Raw genomic sequence first — 19432 nt, 5'->3', positions numbered from 1 at the left:
ACAAGTTGTAACTTGGGTGCTCTGAATCATCTCTGCTCCAACATCTGCTCCATATCTCAATGGAATTTTGTATCTCTGTCTACAGAGAGGGCTTGGCCTTCCAACTTTGATCTTCTCAGTCATCTTGAGATGCCTTACAAAGGTAGCACTGATGCTGATATCAATTTAAGCTGCTTGTTAGTCAGTTTGAAAAATGCTATAGTGTTTAAACTAACAAACAAAAATGTATAAAAATCTTAAAATGGAGACATATTTTCAATAATGTTAGTACTAAATTTAATGAGATTCATGTTTATGAATATTTAGAACCTAAGCTCTTGTCAGGGGTGTCATATACTTTTTCTTTTAATTGCAATACGCAAGTAATTTCTGAGTTCTGGTTGAAGATAACATGCAATTTTTTTCCAGTAAGTCCTCTACATTTCTTTCTCAATTAAACTTTCTGTAAGTTCTGTAGAGGAAAGGACTAAACTCAATTTCAAGCAATGATATCCAGGTGTAGATCAAAAGGAGACAGAAGTTTCACTTTCATTCTGTAGAATGGTAAGATCATTACATGCATCAGTAAGAACATGATTAAACCAAGCCTGGATGCAAAAGATTTAATTTCTTCTCCATTTTACTGCATTTACATGTTTAGGCTTCTCTTTCATTTTTCCCCATTTGGTAGACTTATTAAAATTTAATTATGGTAGCATACAATATTTGTAGAATACTGGTTCCAATAACAGTTTTACGGTCAGAATTTTATACAGGGTCAAACATTCCTTTAATAACCATCTTTATTGCCATGCAGTTTGGAATAATGGGCTTTCAAGCAGAGTTGGAGCAGGGAATTGTTGGCACAGGAAAGCCTGCTGGGGGTTGACTGAGAAAACAAAAAGTATTACTCATGAAAGAAGTCTTCATAGCTGAGGATTTTGGTTCCTAAGGTCTATCTTTCAATAGCAATTACTGTAGTTTTAATTTATCTTTCTAGAGATTGGAAGGAACGGAGTTGGAAAAATACTTTAATACATTTCAGTCCTTTCTCCTAAATGTATATGTAGCCTAGATCTGTGGCTGAAGCCCTGGTTAAACTTGTCTTAAATAATTAAGATAAGCCAAATGTTCTATTCTCATCCCTATTCTATACCATCTGTATCTATATCTATATCTATACCTATCTATCCCTATATCTTATTCACCATTTCAGAAAAAGGCACTGACACTTCAAAGTGAAAGAGTAAAAATCAAAATTGTGATGAATAAATCTCGAAGAACTTCACAATAGGCCTCCATGATACTACAAAGCTTGAATAAAAAAAAAAAAAAAGTAGTATGGCTTGAGGAGAATGGAAGCCTGAAAGCATCAAGACAGATGATTTCAATGGTGATACGTAGCAGGGTAGAAGAGGAGAATAGAGTCAGCATCAGCTGCATTTACAAAAATAATGATTCTTTTCCCCTGCTGGTTAAAAAGAGGTTTTGCCCTCTTATTAACAATTCCTTTAAAAACTATTGCAAGAAGGTTAGTGTTAGTAATACTTAGTAGTTATTTCATGGGGAGTGAAGAGGGTATTTTATGGACAGTTAACTACTTATTTTTTTCCTGTTTTTAGTTTCCCAATATATGTAAGTTCTATGAACAGTTAGAGTAACAAAGTTTCATCATTGTATTGTCACTGCTACTCAACAACACTTGGAAAAGTTAAATGAAACTCATGTACCTTAATCCAAAATTTTATGTGAAAACAATCTGAAATATTCATTTAACTGTCATTTTTTGAAAAACTGGCTTATGCCATAAGGCTTCTGCACCCCAGTGTTACAGGAGGGTCCCTTGAGGGATTTCAGCACAAACCTGCAGCTAACGGCTGTATGGATCCATTTTACTGCACTGTGGGTTTGCCATTCAGCATCCTGCTGGCTCCCTGACAAGAGCACTCTGGCTGTTCTGGGCTGCTCCAGTCCACAATCCAGGCATTATGGGCGCATTTAACAATCCAAGTCCGCACCAAGGCATCTGGCCCAAAGTCATGTTCAATATCAGTAAGACTGAAATGTATTCTTACAATGAAACACAAAGACAGAAGGATCTTCCTACTTAAATATCTCCTTCTATCTCTCTCTCACAGAGTCACTTCTTCCATTTCAAAACTTTGAGAAAAATCAGACTGCCTACATCCAAGGCACAATTTAGAAGAACAAAATACTCCTCGTTCTATGACTTTCATTCCATGAATTGTTTTGTCATACAAGTGACTATGTAGTACAAGGGCAAAAAAAGGTGTATGCAGTGTTTTCATTTTTCTTGACAAGCCTTAAAGTGATGAGATTTTAAGAGAATCACTGGTTTTAACTTTCTAATTTCATGTTTGTCTTTTGTGTTTTAGGTCCTCGGCCAACACATTACTTGAATTTATACCATGTAACTTCTATCTTGTTTTTTGTTTTTACCATTTTGTAAACTAATAAACTTTGATACCACAAAACTGTCTGATGGTCCCATCATTTGCAAAATTTGCTCTGATTTTTTCCTGTTGCACATTTGAGAAAAACAGAGAAAATAGGCAGGAATTTGGAGAGTACTTAAGTTCTGAAGGGTATTATAACTTGTCAGATTTTGTTTTCAAACTTTCTAAAGTAAAATAAATCCAAAAAAGTATTCCAGGTTCTCCATTTGGGGTGCTCTGAAATTGTTATGGTGTCATGCAGCAGTGTTTGAAACATTTAGATGGATGTTTCTTTATGTTTCCAGGTGTTTGTAAAGACCCAGGCTGGTTTCACATAGATCTCATTATTTTAAATTAATGAAATAAATTTTTCGAATTTAATTGAGAACATTCAACGATGGGAATAAGAGATGTTAAATCCTCCTGAAACTATTGTTTTAAGAAAGAGGTTTTTTATTTGTCTTTGATTCTATTCCTTTGTAGAAGTGCATTCCTATTTGCAAATTCACTATTGCTTGGTTTTGCTTCCAAGATTAGCATGGTACCTTGCTTATTTAATATCTATTTTAATGTGATATTACTATGGTAGCAAATAGTGCAGAGCTTCAATACAAAATATCTTACAATACATAATAGCCATGGTACCCCTGGCATTTTTAACATGTTTTCATGTAAATGTACTTACAAACCCCCTTACTTCACAAGAGCATTTTAATCTTGGTTGCATCATTTTTTAGCAAGGACTTTACACAGAAAACTAACTTTTAGGGTGCTTGAGCAACAGTATGTCATTTTATCTGGCAATCTCAGTAGTAGATGAGGTAAAGGTTCTGTAAATGGTAAAAGTGACTTGTCACGTTACAGAAATAACCTACCACTGACCTACTGTTCATACAAGGTACCTGATTATACACCTCACCTCTCTGTATAATATTCTTATATCCTACTCAGAATTTTGGGTATGCTTTAAACACCAGCTATTCCTGTATTGTTTAAATTATATTTGTGTTTCTGAAATGCTTAATCCTCTAAAGCTGTTGAAATATGAGAATGCCAAAGACAGTCATTAAGGTTCAACATCAGGTTTTTCAGCGTGTAAATTTGACACAGGTCTATAAAGTAAGATTTCTCAATTAATTGTTTACCTGTTGTATTTCCACCTGTTGTGCTTAACTTATTAACTTGAAGTTGAAAAAAATTTAAAAAATATTAAATGTATTGATTTCATTGTTTCAAATCTTTACAGAAAGAGGCTTTTTCAGAAAACTTGTAATTGAAGTAACAGAAGTCCTTAATAAAACAGCAAATGGCAAGCTGAATTACTAATTTCAGCCATGCTATGGCCAATGCACGTGAAAATGATAATCAAAGAAAGAAAGAATTTTTAATCCCACAAGAAACTGATATTTCAGAGGGCTCTTATAGGTACAGTGACCAAATATGAAATTGCTAAAGCCAGATGTGACTCCATTCTGCATAGACTTCCATAAAGTCTAAGGGAGCTTCCATTTCCCAAGGACAGATGGATCAATCAAAATGCTGACCCTCAGGCACTACGTAAAGAGAATACATTCTCTGTACTGAAAACTTTTTGTGTGAGTTGAGTAAGACCAGCTAACTTGCTTCAGTAAAAAGTTTATGGACAGTCAGACTGTAGTGAACTGCATTATTCTGCTGCTCTCAGGCAGACTTGGCTGCTATGAGGGAAAAGTTTCAGAGAGTAAAGGTAGTCAGGGTATGGCTTTGTTCTCAATGGTTTGCTCTTAATCTTTATGCATCTTTGAGGAACAGGTGAAGAGTTCTTTGCTTTTTATTTCTTCAGTCACTGCAGAAGTAAATAATACTACTGACCTCCCAAAAAGAAATCGTGATAAAGATACCAATGAGATGAGGACAATGTCATAACTCAGTTTGGGAGCAAACATCCCAAGTCAAACACACAGTCTGTTGCCCTTGACAAATTGCTCAGCTAAGGAGGAAAGTCAGTAAAACAGGCTTGTCTGGTACTGAACAGAAGTTTGGCCTTTATGCCAGTGTGGAGATAGCTAAAGAATCATCTTTCTTTCATTCATAATGAACATAGGCAGGATTAGTAAGCTTTGGCTGCTCGGTGCCCTGAATTCTGTAGTGGTTTAGATTTTCAGGTCTTGATTTCACAGATTTTAACTTACCCTTTAAGTTTTCAGGGTGAGGTAGAAGTGAATAGTCCTGAGAATAATGAAAGAAAATCACCATTACTAGGAGGTATTTTATCAAGATAGAAAATACTCTTCTTGTGACATCATGTGAGAATGACATTTATTTGCATCTTTGATGCTGAGAACATTGATAATGAAGCACAGCTGCAAGGTATGGAAATTTTCAAAATATGATGACGGTTTCTGTAAGTTACACAGAACACCACAGTAGTGGAGTGAGTAGCAGAGCTAGAGCTGCCTATGGAAGAGCTAGGCTGCCCTATGAAAAATTAGACTAATCAAAAAGTTCCAGTGGGAATGCTAAGGAAAAAGGTTGAGAGAGAAAAGAATTTTTAGGACTGGAGATGGAGGAGAGATGGGGTGCATTACCAGTGAACCGAGGTTCTCTGGAGTCAGTGGAGAAAGAGTCCTGTGGGTTTATTGGACATTGAACCTAGCTTCTGGAGGGCTCTCACAGACAGACAGAATGACGGTCTTAGATCATTGTGGCTCTTTTGGCTTGCCTGTACAGTTAGAAAGATGAATGTAATCAGTAATTATGTGTTGGGAGACACTCATTGTGACACATTAGGTTAATGATCCTCTTCTCTTAATTCTTTTAATCCTCACATTATTTGTGCCCTAGTTAAAAATTAAGGGCCTCGAACATAAATTCAGCGCTTTGTACACAGCAGTCCTGCATCCAGGGATTTAGTGACATTTCAGGCACCAACAAAATATGTAAATTTGAATGCAGCTACTTTCTGTATCCATCTGATATTGGTATCAGCAGAGCTGCACACAAGGTGATTCTTACTCTGTATTATGAACCAATCTCTTAACTGCACACTTTTCCCTTCTTTGGTTATTTTCTTCAGCCAGCAAGTATGCAAATATATACATATACATTGCAACACTCTAAGTTTCATATACAGAATGTATACAGAATACCCACCAGGGGACTTGGAAAATTTGTCAGTGCTTATTATGCTCGTGAATGAAAGGAAATGCCAGGACCTCTTAATGTATAACATTCTGGGCCTGCTCATTAATGCAAGCCCTCTAGAAAAATGTCTCATGACAATTTGACCTTTCCCAAACAATTACGCCTTATTCATGGTCAATTAGCAGGGTTTTCCTCATTTAAAAAAAAAAAAAAAAGAGGACCAACTAATTAGATACCTAAAATAAAGTTGTTGAAATGGCAGTTGATTTTTTTCTGATAAGTCAGATCTATGTATTTCATTCCCTCAGCAGGGAATAAATGCTTGCGTGCAAAATGCCTTTTACAAAGATTTCATATAGCATGGGCACAGGAAATTGCCTCTTAATTTAATGTTTTCACATCTTTGCCAAGAGGTGTTTAATTTTTGATATAACACTCTCAGTACAATACTGACCTGCCTTGGCTATTTAGTACAAAAAAACATCTGGGGAGTTCAGTGAACAACTTTGTGGGAGGAGAAGAGGAGGCTGAAATTTGAGTTGCGGTTTTTATTGCGGACATCAGCTTTTAATTCCATGGTATTGTTTAACCTTCAATGTGGTTACTCTGGGAGTATATTTGATTTCAGTGTCTTATTTTGTGCCATCTGTGAATTCCCTACACCTGAATGATGGTGCTGTAGACTAAACTTTATGCTAAAACTGTATATGCTGAGACTGAGTGTCAAAACTGTCTGAGTTTGTACTTGCAGAGGTTTCATAAAATAACTGTTTTCTGATGTGAAAATCCCATCTACAAAGCAAACTGGTGAAGTTTTAAAAATAATTCCCTTATGATAAACGATGTGAATTTTATACATATTTTTATGTGCATATGGATTCACAGATTCATAGAATAATTTGGATTGGAAGGGACCTTTAAAGGCCATCTAGTTCAACCTTGTCACAATAAATAGGAGCACCTTCTACTAAATTAGGTTGCTCAGAGTCCCATTCAATCTCACCTTCAATATTTCCAGGGATGCAGCATCCACCACTTCTCTGGGCAACATGTTCCAGTGTTTCACCAATCTCATCATAAAAAAAGTGTCCTCTTTACATCTAGTCTGAAAATCAATATATATTGATGTCATATATAAACCCAGCATTTTAAATGCAAAGGGTTGGGTTTTTGTTTTTCATTTCACTGAGTAGCAGGTCAAGGGAGGTAATTCTTTTCTGAATTCCACTCTTGTCACAACCAGCCTGGAGTACTCTGTTCAGCTCTGGATCCTCCCAGCACAAGAAAGACATGGACTTGCTGGACAGAGTCCAGAAGAGAGCCATGAAGATAGTCAGAGGGCGGGAGCCCCTCTCCTATGGAGACAGGCTGGGAGAGCTGGGCTTGTTGATCCTGGAGAAAAGAAGGCTCCAGGGAGACTTTACAGCAGCATTCCAATACCTAAAGGGGGCCTACAGGAAAGTTGGAAAGAGATCTTTTACAAAGTCGTGTAGTGACAGGACAACAGACAATGGCTTTAAACTGAAAGAGTGTAGATTTAGGTTAGATATTAGGAAGAAATTTTTTACTGTGAGGGTGGTGAGGCACTGGAACAGGTTATCCAGAGGATTTGTGAATGCCCCGTTCCTGGAAGTGTTCAAGACCAGGTTGGATGGAGCCCTGAGCAACCCAGTCTAGCAGAAACTGTCCCTCCCCATGGCAGGGGGCTTGTACTACATAATGTTTAGCATCCCTTCCAACCCAAATCATTCTGTGATTGTATGGAATGTCTGGGTCTTCTTTGTTTCATCTATAGTTCTTAACTTCTTGGGATTGAATTTTATTGAAGAGGAAAATCTTGGTAAATAGATCATTTTACAGCTGATTTCCACGTCACTTGTGTAGACAAGTCTTGCAGCAGTAACATGACACCCATTAGACAAAGAAGAGATCAGTTATCCCTGGGTTTGGGACTGGTGCTGTGCCACAGTAGGGGCTCAGCAGCCTTTGATGTGAGCCTGTTTACTAACAGGAACTAACACAAACTGTTGGGTCAGTTGCTGTCTGTCTCTTCCAGCTGGAGTCACAGTGACTTCTAAGAACTGGCAGCTTATGAAAACAGGTGATACATGTTCAGTGATCATCTTGGTATGCCCTCAAGGCCTTTTAGGTTACTTTGCTTGTAATAAGAGCATGCCAGAAGACCTTTATAGTTTACGTATTGTCCATATGAATGTATATATATATACACAGCTATATGCCAAGTATGCAATATATATATGCTTGTAAATATCTGCTTCAAATTTGCTGCAATTTTAAAGCCACTTCAGTACATCTTTCTCCTGTAGTTATCTTTCTAAAATATAATCTGCCTAACAAATGCCATCACCATCGTATGCTCGAGTGTGTGCCCTCATGCTGAGAGAGGTGTCTGTGGAGCTGCAGACTCATCCCATCAGTAGATCATCCTGCATTATTACCTCAAGCACTAATGCTAGGAAAGCTGTTCTGAGTTCTCTTAACTGATAAGTGACTCTCACTCCTTATCAGCATAAGTAATAACAAAGCAAGAGCTTTGTAAACAGAGAGCATCACTAGGCTTTGCTTTTCTAATCTGTCCGTATCCTTAATCACACAAGAAACATGAGGACATGGCAAGAGAAGAACATCTGAAGCTTTTAATGAAATATTATGGTGTTCATTTAGAAACAAGGAAACAGAAAGGGATACAAAGAATATCCATGCCCAACACCTGTGCCAAGGCCAGGACAGTTGCAAACTCATTCAGTCAAGGATATTCTCAATGCAAAAGTTTGCTTTCCTTTCATCTTTTCATTGGCCACTGGGAGGAAATTAGCATGTAGGGAGAGTTCATCAGTTGGAGAAAAATTTCTTTCCTTACAGCCAATAGGTGATTTTGCCTGCAGGGGGCTGGTAAAAGTTCCCTGTGAAGAATGGTAGATCACTGGAAAAGGACAAAGTCACCAGTTTGGGCAGGTGGCTGTTGGTGGAGGCCATCACTGAAGTCATTGTGGCCAGGTAGCTGCAAGCCGATTTCAAAGAGAAGCATTCCTGACAATTCAGATTTGGATTTCAGCTACAGCTATCACATATCCTAGATCCATGCCAAGCCCCGATGGGGACCCCATAAAAGCTCTGGTTCAGGTGCAGTAGATGGCTTCTTAAGGTTTGAATATTTTTCATTGGTGCTGTTGTCTTTTGGGTAAATTGACACAGTTTGCATCTGGAGGGTCTGTATTGTTTTTTGTGATTTTAGCATTTTATGATTGCTTTAACTTTTTGCAGAGGGGAACAGAATGACTCTGGCATACAAGTGTTCCAAGCAGAGAACTCAAAGCTCCAATTTCCTCTTTGAGACAATATATACTGACAGTGTGATTATGTACCTTCAGAACAAGAATGTGCTTTAGAGGCTCAGGAAATACTTGCCAAGCATAACTACTAACCACAGAACCCACAGAAATCTCATCACTCAAACATGTGTATGTGGTATTTTATTCCAGTAGTTCTTCCCTGGTGATGGAGTTAACATTTTCTTATTTAAATACTGTTAAACTTGTTAAAAATGTTTCAGTGGAAATCCCATATACATGTTTTTTTCCACGCTCAATGTTTTTTATGCTTAATTTTCAACATGGCTAATTTGATTTTACCCTGTTTTCCTGCAGCAGTTAAGATCATGGAAGAACTAGAATCATCAGGTGATGACATTTTTGTTACAGCCAGCACTTATGACACGTTGCCTGTCTTTACTGGTCCAAGTCATGTCTCCACTGTGCAGCCTGGAGCTGTTATTACAGATGTGCTGCCATCAATAGCACCTCTGCCTGCAGCCACCAGCCCATCCTACAGCCCCTCTGAGATCATCGAGCAGTCCCTTGAATTACCAGATTCCTCAGTAAAGGAGGGCGTTCCTGAAGGTGGCATGGGTGAAGGGGTGCAGGACATCACTGCCGAGCTGGATCTCATCGGTGCCACGAGCACAGCAGGGCTGTATGAAGGGGAGCAGGGCAGTGGTTTTATCTCAGTGCTGACCACTGAACCTGCAGAAACCACCCCAGCACCAGTGCTGAAGTACGTCACTACCAGCTCCATGACAACTGCAGCCAAAGGCAAAGAGCTCGTGGTTTTCTTCAGCCTGAGGGTAACCAACATGCACTTCTCCGATGACCTCTTCAACAGGAGTTCGACAGAATACAAAGCACTAGAACAACAGTTCATGCAATTGGTGGGTGAAAATCAACTTGAACAAGTTCAACAAGTGTGGTAATCAGGTGCACTTTGAAGGAATACACTGAAGTGCACAGTTTTTAACAATAATCAACCCTACTATGATTCAATCTGATAAGCTGTATTTTAAAGGATACATAAGCCTGGGATGCCCTTAGAGTATGAAGACAGAGTTTATGACGTCAGTGATGAAAGTTTTTACTTGCTCAAGAAAACCCAGATATATGCCAGCATGTAATTTATTTGGCTTTTTCTTAGATCCACGCCAACAGTATAGCAGTGCTGATTATATCTAAGGCTTGTGTCTGCCTGCTGCATTTAAAAATAGGCCTTTAAAAATATATCATAGCATAGACTGTGATTAGATATGGATTTTCTCTGTGGGTACAATAGGGCACAGGTCAGATCAGTAACATGCCTATAATACTATGCCCTAACCTGCCTGGATTGAATGTTTGAAAATAAGTAAGTTGGCTTTTGAGTGAGGTAATTTTTTTCTCTTCCAGATGAATAAACTCCCCAGTTGCTATGCATTTCATTACAGGGGAAATTGCTGCCCATCCATCTCAATACATTATTGAGAAAAGTCCAGAAATCCAGAAGAAGATACTGCTAAACAGAAAAGTTAATTTGCTAGTGGAGCTTAACAATTGTATTAAACTTAGGGAAATAAATCTGTGATGTGTGCATTTGTTAATGAAAATTGACTATAAGAGAAATTAATAGCAGGTAGACCCTGACAGTAAGTTAAAATAAAGGCAAGTCTCTGTTTTGCAGCTACTTCCATACCTTCAGTCCAACCTTACCGGTTTTAAGCACTTGGAAATTCTCAACTTCAGGAACGGAAGTGTGATTGTGAACAGCAAAATGAAATTTGCCAGGACAGTGCCATACAATATCACAGAAGCAGTACATTGTGTTTTGGAAGATTTCTGTGATGCTGCAGCCCAACACCTCAATTTGGAGATTGACAGCTATTCCCTGGATATTGAGCCAGGTAAGATTGCGTTACTAATGTAAGTGCAAAATCAAAACCAAGCAGACCATCTTCTTTCAGGCTGTTACAGTTTCAGAAGTATGACTGTCTTGGAAATAACCATATTAGCAACAGCCTCCCAGTGACAGGGAGTAGTAAGACAAAAAAGATGTTGCAAATTCTCTGCAGATGTATTTTCGTACTGTAATGAAAAGCTGGGTGGGGCTGTTGGGCTGTACATGTTCACCTACTGCTTTTCAGAGACAAATAGATTGTTGTCTAGAACAAGGGTTGGGTGAAGACAGGCATAAGAAATGCTCATATGCAGTTTGCAGGTGTGACATGAAATTCTTGCACCTGAGTATGTAAACATAATTTCTGATGATTATTGCAATGTTGTAAGCAAACCATGGTCTAGAGCATCATTAAATCTTTTTTAAAGGGATACAGCATTCAAAACAAAAGGAGACAATTTTTATGAATAATTGGATTCTACAGATACTAACTGGAGCATGACTTCATGTAGCACTCCATAGATTTGTAATTCTAGAATCCCTCTGGATTTATCTCTTTCAAATGAGTTTTTAGTCTTTGTTAAACAGTAGAAAGTCAGTAACTACATGTCTAGACACTATTCTTATGTCAAAAGCTTAGTGTTTTCAAAAACGATACTGTTTTATAAAATTGAAGCCTGAATCTATTTTCAGACTCTGGTAATTATTTCAGGGTTGAATTTAATTTCATTGTCGTGGAGAAGAACAATAGCAAAGGTATGAAGATATTTTTAGGAGTTTTGGTTAAGCTGTCTTTCTATGTACAGATCTCTGACAATTTCAGAACAAAAATCCATTTACAATTCAGGCAGGCAGTTTCTAACCAGTTTTCATTTTACATACGTCTTTGTGGCCACTAAAAGCATAGGTACCTTGTGGTAAAGAAAGTTAACAAAATCACAGTATTCTACCCTTCAAATACTGCCATGATAAACTGATGTTTGATGAATAAAGTATTATTCATTAATTCATTATAAAAATATAAAAATTAATGAATATACAATTAATTAATTCATTATATAAAGAGTGAACTTCGGGCTGCCGCATGTCCCTTGATTTAGTAATAAATTTTCATTAAATAAAAATTCAGAAATGCAAATTCAGAAAAATTTTTAAGTCTTTCATCTTCATCTGATATGCTTTGCTGACGTGGTATTTCAACATTAATTCAAGAAAACATTATTACAGAGAGTTTGTTGAAGGAGCTGATCTTTCAAGTCTTACAAGCAATAGTATGCAGTCAAAATAGAAGAAACTGTGTTTACAAAACCAGTATATTCCAACACAGATGTTTCAAAGCCTGATGTGTTTTCATTTCAGAAAACAAGCAAATAAATAAACCCCAACCTGGGTAGCAAATTAAGGAAATACAAGCAAATTCCTCTTTATTGTGAAACTGAGAGCCATCTAGTGGTAATGATGTTCTACCAAAGTTAAACATGGATGGGCCTCTTACAGTCCAAAATACATATCAAGAGTCAGCAGCTGCAAAGGGCTGAATGCACTGGTCATAAATAACACCATAAAGAAGGACTTTTAAAAATACCTGCATGCAGTATTTCTGTAATCTAAATGAAGTGAAATCAGAAAATACAACAAAGTATGCAGTTATGTATTAAAAAAGATGAAACATTATCACAAAAACTCGACCCAGCCAAATGCTCATGCCAAGCTCTCCTTGTTGTTGGAGTTGACAAGTGCACACACTCACAGTCCAGGAGCAAAGGACATATCAAACCAACATGCACATTGATACAGCAAAGGCAAATGGTGCATGCTAAAACCCACTAGTCAAACATTCAAAGCAGGAAATAGCCATAGAATTATCGAGGGGTTATAAGTGAACTGCTCTGATGGATTCATTTCTACCACTGAAGCATATCCCAGTGTGTGTCTGAGATTTTCAGCACTCCTATAACAAATGCAATCCTCATTTTTCATTGAAATTAGTATTACTGAGCATCTAGCATAGAGCATGAAGTGGCTGCAGAAGAAACTTTAAGCCCAGTTAGTTGCTGCAGGTAACAAGCTGCAATATCCAGTACAAATCTTCCTTTTAACCTACATAAAGGATCACATAGCCCAGCTCATACAGGTATATCTGCTCTCATTTCCTTCGCTGCTCTCTTTTCCTAGTTTTGTTCACTTTTTTTTTCTTTTCCTTTCTGGATTCATATATCTTACTGGGACTGTTTGCTGGCAAGAACAGGATTTGTATCCCCTGGTCTGCTTCTCATCTTTTGCCTTTTAAGGTTTTTGCCCCATGGTATACAGGAAACAAGCTCCATGAGGCAAGACTGGTGGATGCAGCCCTCCTCCTCATCACCCCATCAGCACAAGCTGGGCTGAGGGGTTGAGCCCTGGGTTAAAATCACTCTTTCTGGGTGTCTTTTTTTTTCCCTTTCATTTCTAGTAAGAAGCAGAGAATGGGAAAGGAGAAGCAGACTTGTGTAACAGCTGTCTCTGATTTGGGCCTTCCCATGAACATCAGCAGGGTCCTTTTCCCTTAATCTCACAGAGGCATCCCTTACTAATATGTAAAAAACAAAACAAAAACCCCAGCAAGCCTTCCCAATGTTAACATACCACAAAACGAAGAAACTTAAGCAACAAAAAGCCCACTACAAACCCTGTAAGCATATATTTTCTTTTGGAATACGACAGTATTTCTATATAGCAGGTCTTAATATTGTGCAATATTCAATAATCCCATCCCTCTGTCTTGTCCTAAATTATAAGATCATTACAGTTGAAATTATTTCTCACTTGTAAGGCTGTAGCACGGGATCCATGAGTATGATGCTAACACTCACAGCAAAAACAGGATAAAAATATCTAAATGTGAAAATCCTTGTCAGTGAGATGAAAATAAAATCACAGCTTAACAGGGATAGGGTAAATAAGTGCAGAAGTCAGCATGAACTTGCATGCTTGCTGTGTCCTGTACAGGAAGAAGGCTGTGTGTCCTTCCATGCTGGACACATCCTCCTGTTAGCACACCCAAGTGACAGGCCAGTAAATGTGAGCTGTTTTCTCTGGCTGCCACAAGCCTTGCCAAGGCCCTTTAGGGTAATGCTTCAGTAAATGATTTACCCATCCTTTACAGCTGATCGGGCAGACCCCTGCAAATTCATGGCATGTGACAAGTTTTCTGAATGCATAATGAACGAGTGGACAAAAGAGGCCGACTGCCTTTGCAAGCCTGGCTACGCCAGCCAGGATGGGTTGCCCTGCCGGAGCCTGTGCGAGCTGGAGCCCCATCTCTGTGTCAATGGTGGGAAATGTGAGCTGGTTCCAGGAAGAGGAGCTGTCTGCAGGTAAATAGATGGTGATTGACATGAATTCAGCCCCCTGGTAATGTGCATTGCATGAAAAAGAAGGGCTGAGCTTATACTTTCCAACAGCATAAACTACACTAATAAGCCAAAACCTCGACATTCTGATACTGTAAGTCACGCTGCAAATACCCTTCTAAAGTGTTAATAGTCTCACCATGGATAAATCCATTTCTGCCTGTTAGCATACACAGAACATCATGATCCAGTTATTTTTAAAGATGCTTCAGAAATTTAGTAGAAATTCAGCATCATTGGCAGAGATGACATACACAAAAGCGTTCATTCCTTTCGATTTCCAAATACACTTTGGAAAAATGAAATAACACATTCACAGTTTTGCTATCGATTAGCAAAACTGGTAGCATTTTAAGAAATTTTAAGAAATTACCCTTTTCTAAGATGTATTAAAAAGGAAATCTTTATTCATATAGACACAGCTATGAAGACTGCTGTGATAGATAATAAATAAATAAAGCACATGGAGGCTGAGGCTGCTTTCAGGCCTTTCTGGGAAGGACTTGAAGATTAACAGCTCTTCCTGACCGCAAATATATTCCCTAAGGATTTTTAAACGGAATTATCTTAAGTCAATATCGAGAAGCACACAGTACCTGAACATATTAACTCTTTACAAAGTATCAAGTGTCTTCTCATTGTAAGACTAGACAATTCAGAGCATTATGTGAAACTGTACACTCGACTGTCACGCAGTAGCTGACCAGCCATGTACATAAGCAAGAATCAAGGTACAATTCTTGCATTTGTTTATTCTCTCCTAATACTTTGGCTAGGTGAATGATACATCTTTTACCTTACTTAGGATTAACATCAAAAAATAAGACCACTGGACAAATTATTCAAATTATATACACTGTAACAACCCAACTGCCAAAATTAATTTTTTTCAATGGGTATCACAGAAGTTATATTGAATTTGCCATAGTTACTGCCAAATTCCTTACTTGCAGAGCCACAGTAGTGCAGCTGCAGCATTTAGTACTAGAAATCAGCCTGTGAACGAGAAAGAGCCTCTTCAAAGCTTTGCTAAGGTAGCAAGGGGTTCAACCTACTACACCAATACTGATGCACTGAGGAAAATAACATTTTTCCCATTCAGAAAAGCCCTGACTTGATGTACAGGTATAACCAAACCATCACATGGAACTATAAAAGTATTAAAAATAATAAATGAAAAGTTTTGTGAATTACAGCAAGTTACAAATTACCACCAGTGTCAAACTGACAGCTTGTGCAAATGTGTACAGTCAGAGAGAAAATTATGGCCTATTATTTGCACTTGTGTTCCACGTAAGTTCACTTTTCCCTTGTCCTGTAAAGAGGAGTAGAGCCCTGCTATTTGTCATAGAACTCTTATTTCAGACCTTGCTACTCAGAGTGAAATCACCAGAAAACAGAATATAGGCTTCAAAGATGTATTCGGACATTACCTTAAAACACACCTGAGCTTCTAAGGTTCTAAAACACAAATGTTAGCTCTGGGGCTAGAAATTTGTCAAGAGAGATTTAAAATTCATAACTTCTTTAAAATTTGTAGGTCAGCAAGGAATATATTAGTGGCTTATTATTAACTCACTCTCATGAATGTAAAAATATTATCTTTCCCTATCATCAATCACATTATTTTCATGCAGACACATAGCGATTATTTGTAGTGGAAATAATGTGGTCATATTAAATTGGAAGAATTTCCTTTGTTCTCATTTTAGGTACTCAGTATTTTTTGCCTTCAAGTTCTGTACATTTTTTCTCTTCCTTTCCTTATTTTAGATGTCCTGTACGTAGACACCAGCTTTACCAAGGACAGCGCTGTGCAAAATTTGGTCCAGAACCCATACAACCCTTCAGTTTTAAACCTCTCATTCTTGGCTTAGGAAGCCTTGGTTTTCTTTTCATCATTTTAATTATTAAGATAAGAAGAAAATGCAAAAGAAACTCTAATTTGCAGTAAGCTGCTCACAGTCTTCTTCTTCACCTTTCAAAGTATTCCTTTTGTTTCTTTTGCAATTTAAAATCTTATCTAAACAAAAATGTTCTGCATTGTAGAGGTCCTACTCTCAGCAGCTGCAATTCAGAAAGTGCTGTAAGGATTAACCCTGCTTTTGAACACGATGAACCCCTATCTAGCTTTTGTCACACAGCCTGCAGTGTAAGTGCTTGTCTCAGTTCCTCAGAGATCCTTGATCACGAAGCATTACAGGACCTTGAAAACACAATTCAGCCTGGAGGTAAACTGCACGGAAATCCCTCTCTTATCCCTCAACAAACAGCCCCACCTGAAATAACAGGTCCACCTCCATGTATTAACTCCACAACTAAATCAAACTTGAAGCTACTGTCTTGCTTGCCAATTTCAGAACTGAAAATACTAATGCATTCATTGCTTTCCACACTTACTGCAGTGTAGATTTCATACCAGGACTGTAGAACTGCTTTTCTTACAGCTCTCTTGCATGGCTCTGGCAGTCTATCCTATCTGAGTGCTTTTTGTCATTTAGTGAAATAAGTAGTGGTTTGAGGATTTTTTTTTAACTCTTGTAGGTCACCAGATGAGTTTACGAAACCAAGACTGACAAGTTAGTCTCTGGAATTCTTCGTTTCCAGCATCAGCCAGACAAAACCAAGGTTTGTGGCTATTTTCAAGAATTAAAAATCTGTTGTGTCCCATTTGTTAATGTTACCAGGGAGCCTCTTTGTAGTAATTCCATACAAAGAAAAGCTCGGATTTTTTGGATGCTTGATACGACAACTACAATTTCTTCTTAAATGTTGTTCTGTAACAAAGTTCTATTTTGTATAACCATGTGGTAATGTGGCAGTCACTGGAACATGTGAAGGAAGAAATACCTGAAATGACAAATTAACACAAAATGCAAACCAAAGGGGAGGTTTAAATAGCAGTACTAGATCACTTAAAATCTCAGATCACTCAGTCTGGTTAAGCTACATAGAGTTTGAACAAGTAGGAATCCTAATTTGAGCAGAATACTGCTCATATATCAAGTATTATTTCAAGTTTTGCAACTTAAAACTCCTTGTATCTTTGTGGGGAAAAAAAAGACAGGAGAAAAGTTGAGTCAAAAATTCCTATAAAATTGGCAGACTGTTTCTGATGTATCTGAGTATGTCCTCTTGATCGGTAAAAAGCTTTACTTCGCCATTTTCATTTTTCTGAATTACAACCCTATCAGAAACCAAAAGGTTTTGCTGTAGCTGTTAGCATCCATTTTTTTCGGGGCGAGTATCAGTACAGGAGTGCCCTTGGCACTGGCTGGACATTGTGGAAGACAGGACACCAACTACGTGATTCTTTGGCTCCTTACAGGTTTATTGTTATTAAATAAAGGAACAAGCAATGACACCATATAGAAAGATTTATTTTCACTGATCTTCATCATACCCAGGTCTGGTCTCTTCCGGTACTCCGGCCACATTTACAGACTGAGCTGAAAATGAGGGGACTGGAATGCAAACATAGAGATGAACAAAGCAGCAGGGAGCAGCAGTTTGGAAAAGCTCAAGAATGAACTTGGCTTCACTGCTCATAAAAGCAACAGCGCAGATGTTTGCAATTAGTATTTTACACCCATCTTAAAAGAAATGTGCCCATGGGAAATTGTAGACCAATAAACTTTCATACTAGCTAAACTACTTAAAATTACTACATAGAAAAGCATTAAATATTTTATTAAAGTAATAAAATGGCACATCTGTGAAAGAAAACTAGGTCTGTGACATCTAGACCATATTTTAATTGTCAAAGGTACATTGACCAAACTCTTCTCAAGATCTAGTTAAATAAATTAATGTGGTGAGGAATCCAGCAACCACAAAATTGAAACGGATTTGAAAAAGTTAGGTGACTATTTATCACTGTTTTTTAAGTTCACAGTGAATGTTTACACCACCCCTACATTCAAAATGTTTTTAATGATTTGAAAAAAATCAATGCAGGAATAAAATGAATGTAGAACAGCTTTCATTAGCTGAAAATAAGAGCAGCACTTTGATGTCACAATCTAGAAAACTCCTTTGGGGCCAAAATGTTGAAAACTGAGTATGGCACTTCAACTGAATTTTCAGGAGGATGTGGCTATCTAGAGCTTGTAGGCCAAATTGAAAATTCAGTATTTAAATTCTGGTTTGCAATATGTAATGACAGCAGTGACAGCTTTCTAGGATGTATTATCTACAGTAAGTACAGCTCTGTATTTATAAAGGCATATATGAAAATAGGCACAAAGTTCCAGTAGAAGCTAAAATAACCTTCTAATCCTTCCCAAATATGAAAAGATCTCTCCAGTTTAGTTATAGAATCACTGCATGGAAAGTTATTGCAAAGCTTAGTAATCAGAGGGGGTTTTGACTGGGTGGGGTTTTACCCAATTAGTCTTTCAAAAACTAACAACCTTTAACATATCAAGGGATGGCATATCCACAACTTCTCTGGGCAATCTCTATCTGTGCCTCACCACCCTCACAGTTAAGAATTTCTTCCTTACATCTAATCTAAATCTCTTTCAGTTTAAAGCTATTTCCTCTTGTCCTGTCACTCCTTGCCCTTGCAAAAAGTCTCTCTCCCTCCTTCTTGGGTGCCCTTTAGGTACCGAAAGGCCACTAGAAGGTCTCCCTGAAGCCTTCTCTTCTTAAGGCTCAATTCTCCTTACAATGAACTACAATTATCTCTACAGATTTTAGTGTGACCTTGCCTATTAGCTATAAGATAAACAGAACATTTTCAAATTCAACAATGCTTTTCAAACGTCTTATGAGACTTTCTCTTATAGGTACTCAAGAAAGAAGGCCTGCATTATTTAAGACTGGGCTTCAGGATAAGTAGAAAAAAAAAAAATCAAGGATTCCTGAAGATAAAAAATTTTGGCTCTAAAATCAGTGCACATTAAAAAAAAATAGTTTTGCTGAAGGAAAGCAAATGACCACGTTGAGCAGCTATTTGTTCATGTCTAAAATGCCTGGTAGGAAGTCCCCACCATTAAGATGCATGCATTAAGCTTCTGGTGCTTACACATCTTATTTAAGAGCTGAATGCTAGAAACAGATCTTACTGAGCTGTGACATTTTTCAATATTGTAAGTCACAGTTGTTCTGGTAAAAATGTCAGTGAACTTCACCGCATTTCTATGCCCCTTCATTAACCTTCCTTACACACACTGATGCAAATGGTGAATGGAAATAACCATTGTCATTGACCAAAGGCCACATAAAAAGCATTTGGGAACTTCTTCATTCTCTCCCTGC

The 19432-nt window shown here is 37.7% G+C and overlaps 1 protein-coding gene across 6 annotated transcripts in view; it reads left to right on the top strand.

The window, feature by feature from the left end:
• The window catches only part of IMPG1 (interphotoreceptor matrix proteoglycan 1), a 71708-nt gene that overhangs the window by 36046 nt on the left and 16230 nt on the right, over positions 1-19432 (top strand). The window contains exons 13-19 of one of the 6 annotated variants that reach the window (XM_032104856.1): positions 9227-9786; positions 10566-10785; positions 13924-14134; positions 15944-16120; positions 16220-16401; positions 16715-16798; positions 18961-19013. In XM_032104856.1, coding sequence (XP_031960747.1) covers positions 9227-9786; positions 10566-10785; positions 13924-14134; positions 15944-16120; positions 16220-16401; positions 16715-16746 — 1382 coding nt within the window. In that variant the 3' untranslated portion in view covers positions 16747-16798; positions 18961-19013. Of the gene's footprint in view, positions 1-9226; positions 9787-10565; positions 10786-13923; positions 14135-15943; positions 16121-16219; positions 16402-16714; positions 16799-17577; positions 18430-18960; positions 19014-19432 lie in introns of those variants that run through there. The other 5 variants (XM_032104857.1, XM_032104859.1, XM_032104860.1 and 2 more) reach the window with 5 other exon arrangements.

Source organism: Corvus moneduloides, chromosome 3, assembly GCF_009650955.1.
Source record: "Corvus moneduloides isolate bCorMon1 chromosome 3, bCorMon1.pri, whole genome shotgun sequence".
Lineage (NCBI taxonomy): Eukaryota > Metazoa > Chordata > Aves > Passeriformes > Corvidae > Corvus > Corvus moneduloides.
Note: the sequence above shows the minus strand (reverse complement) of the source record. Positions and strands in the feature narration are given on the sequence as shown.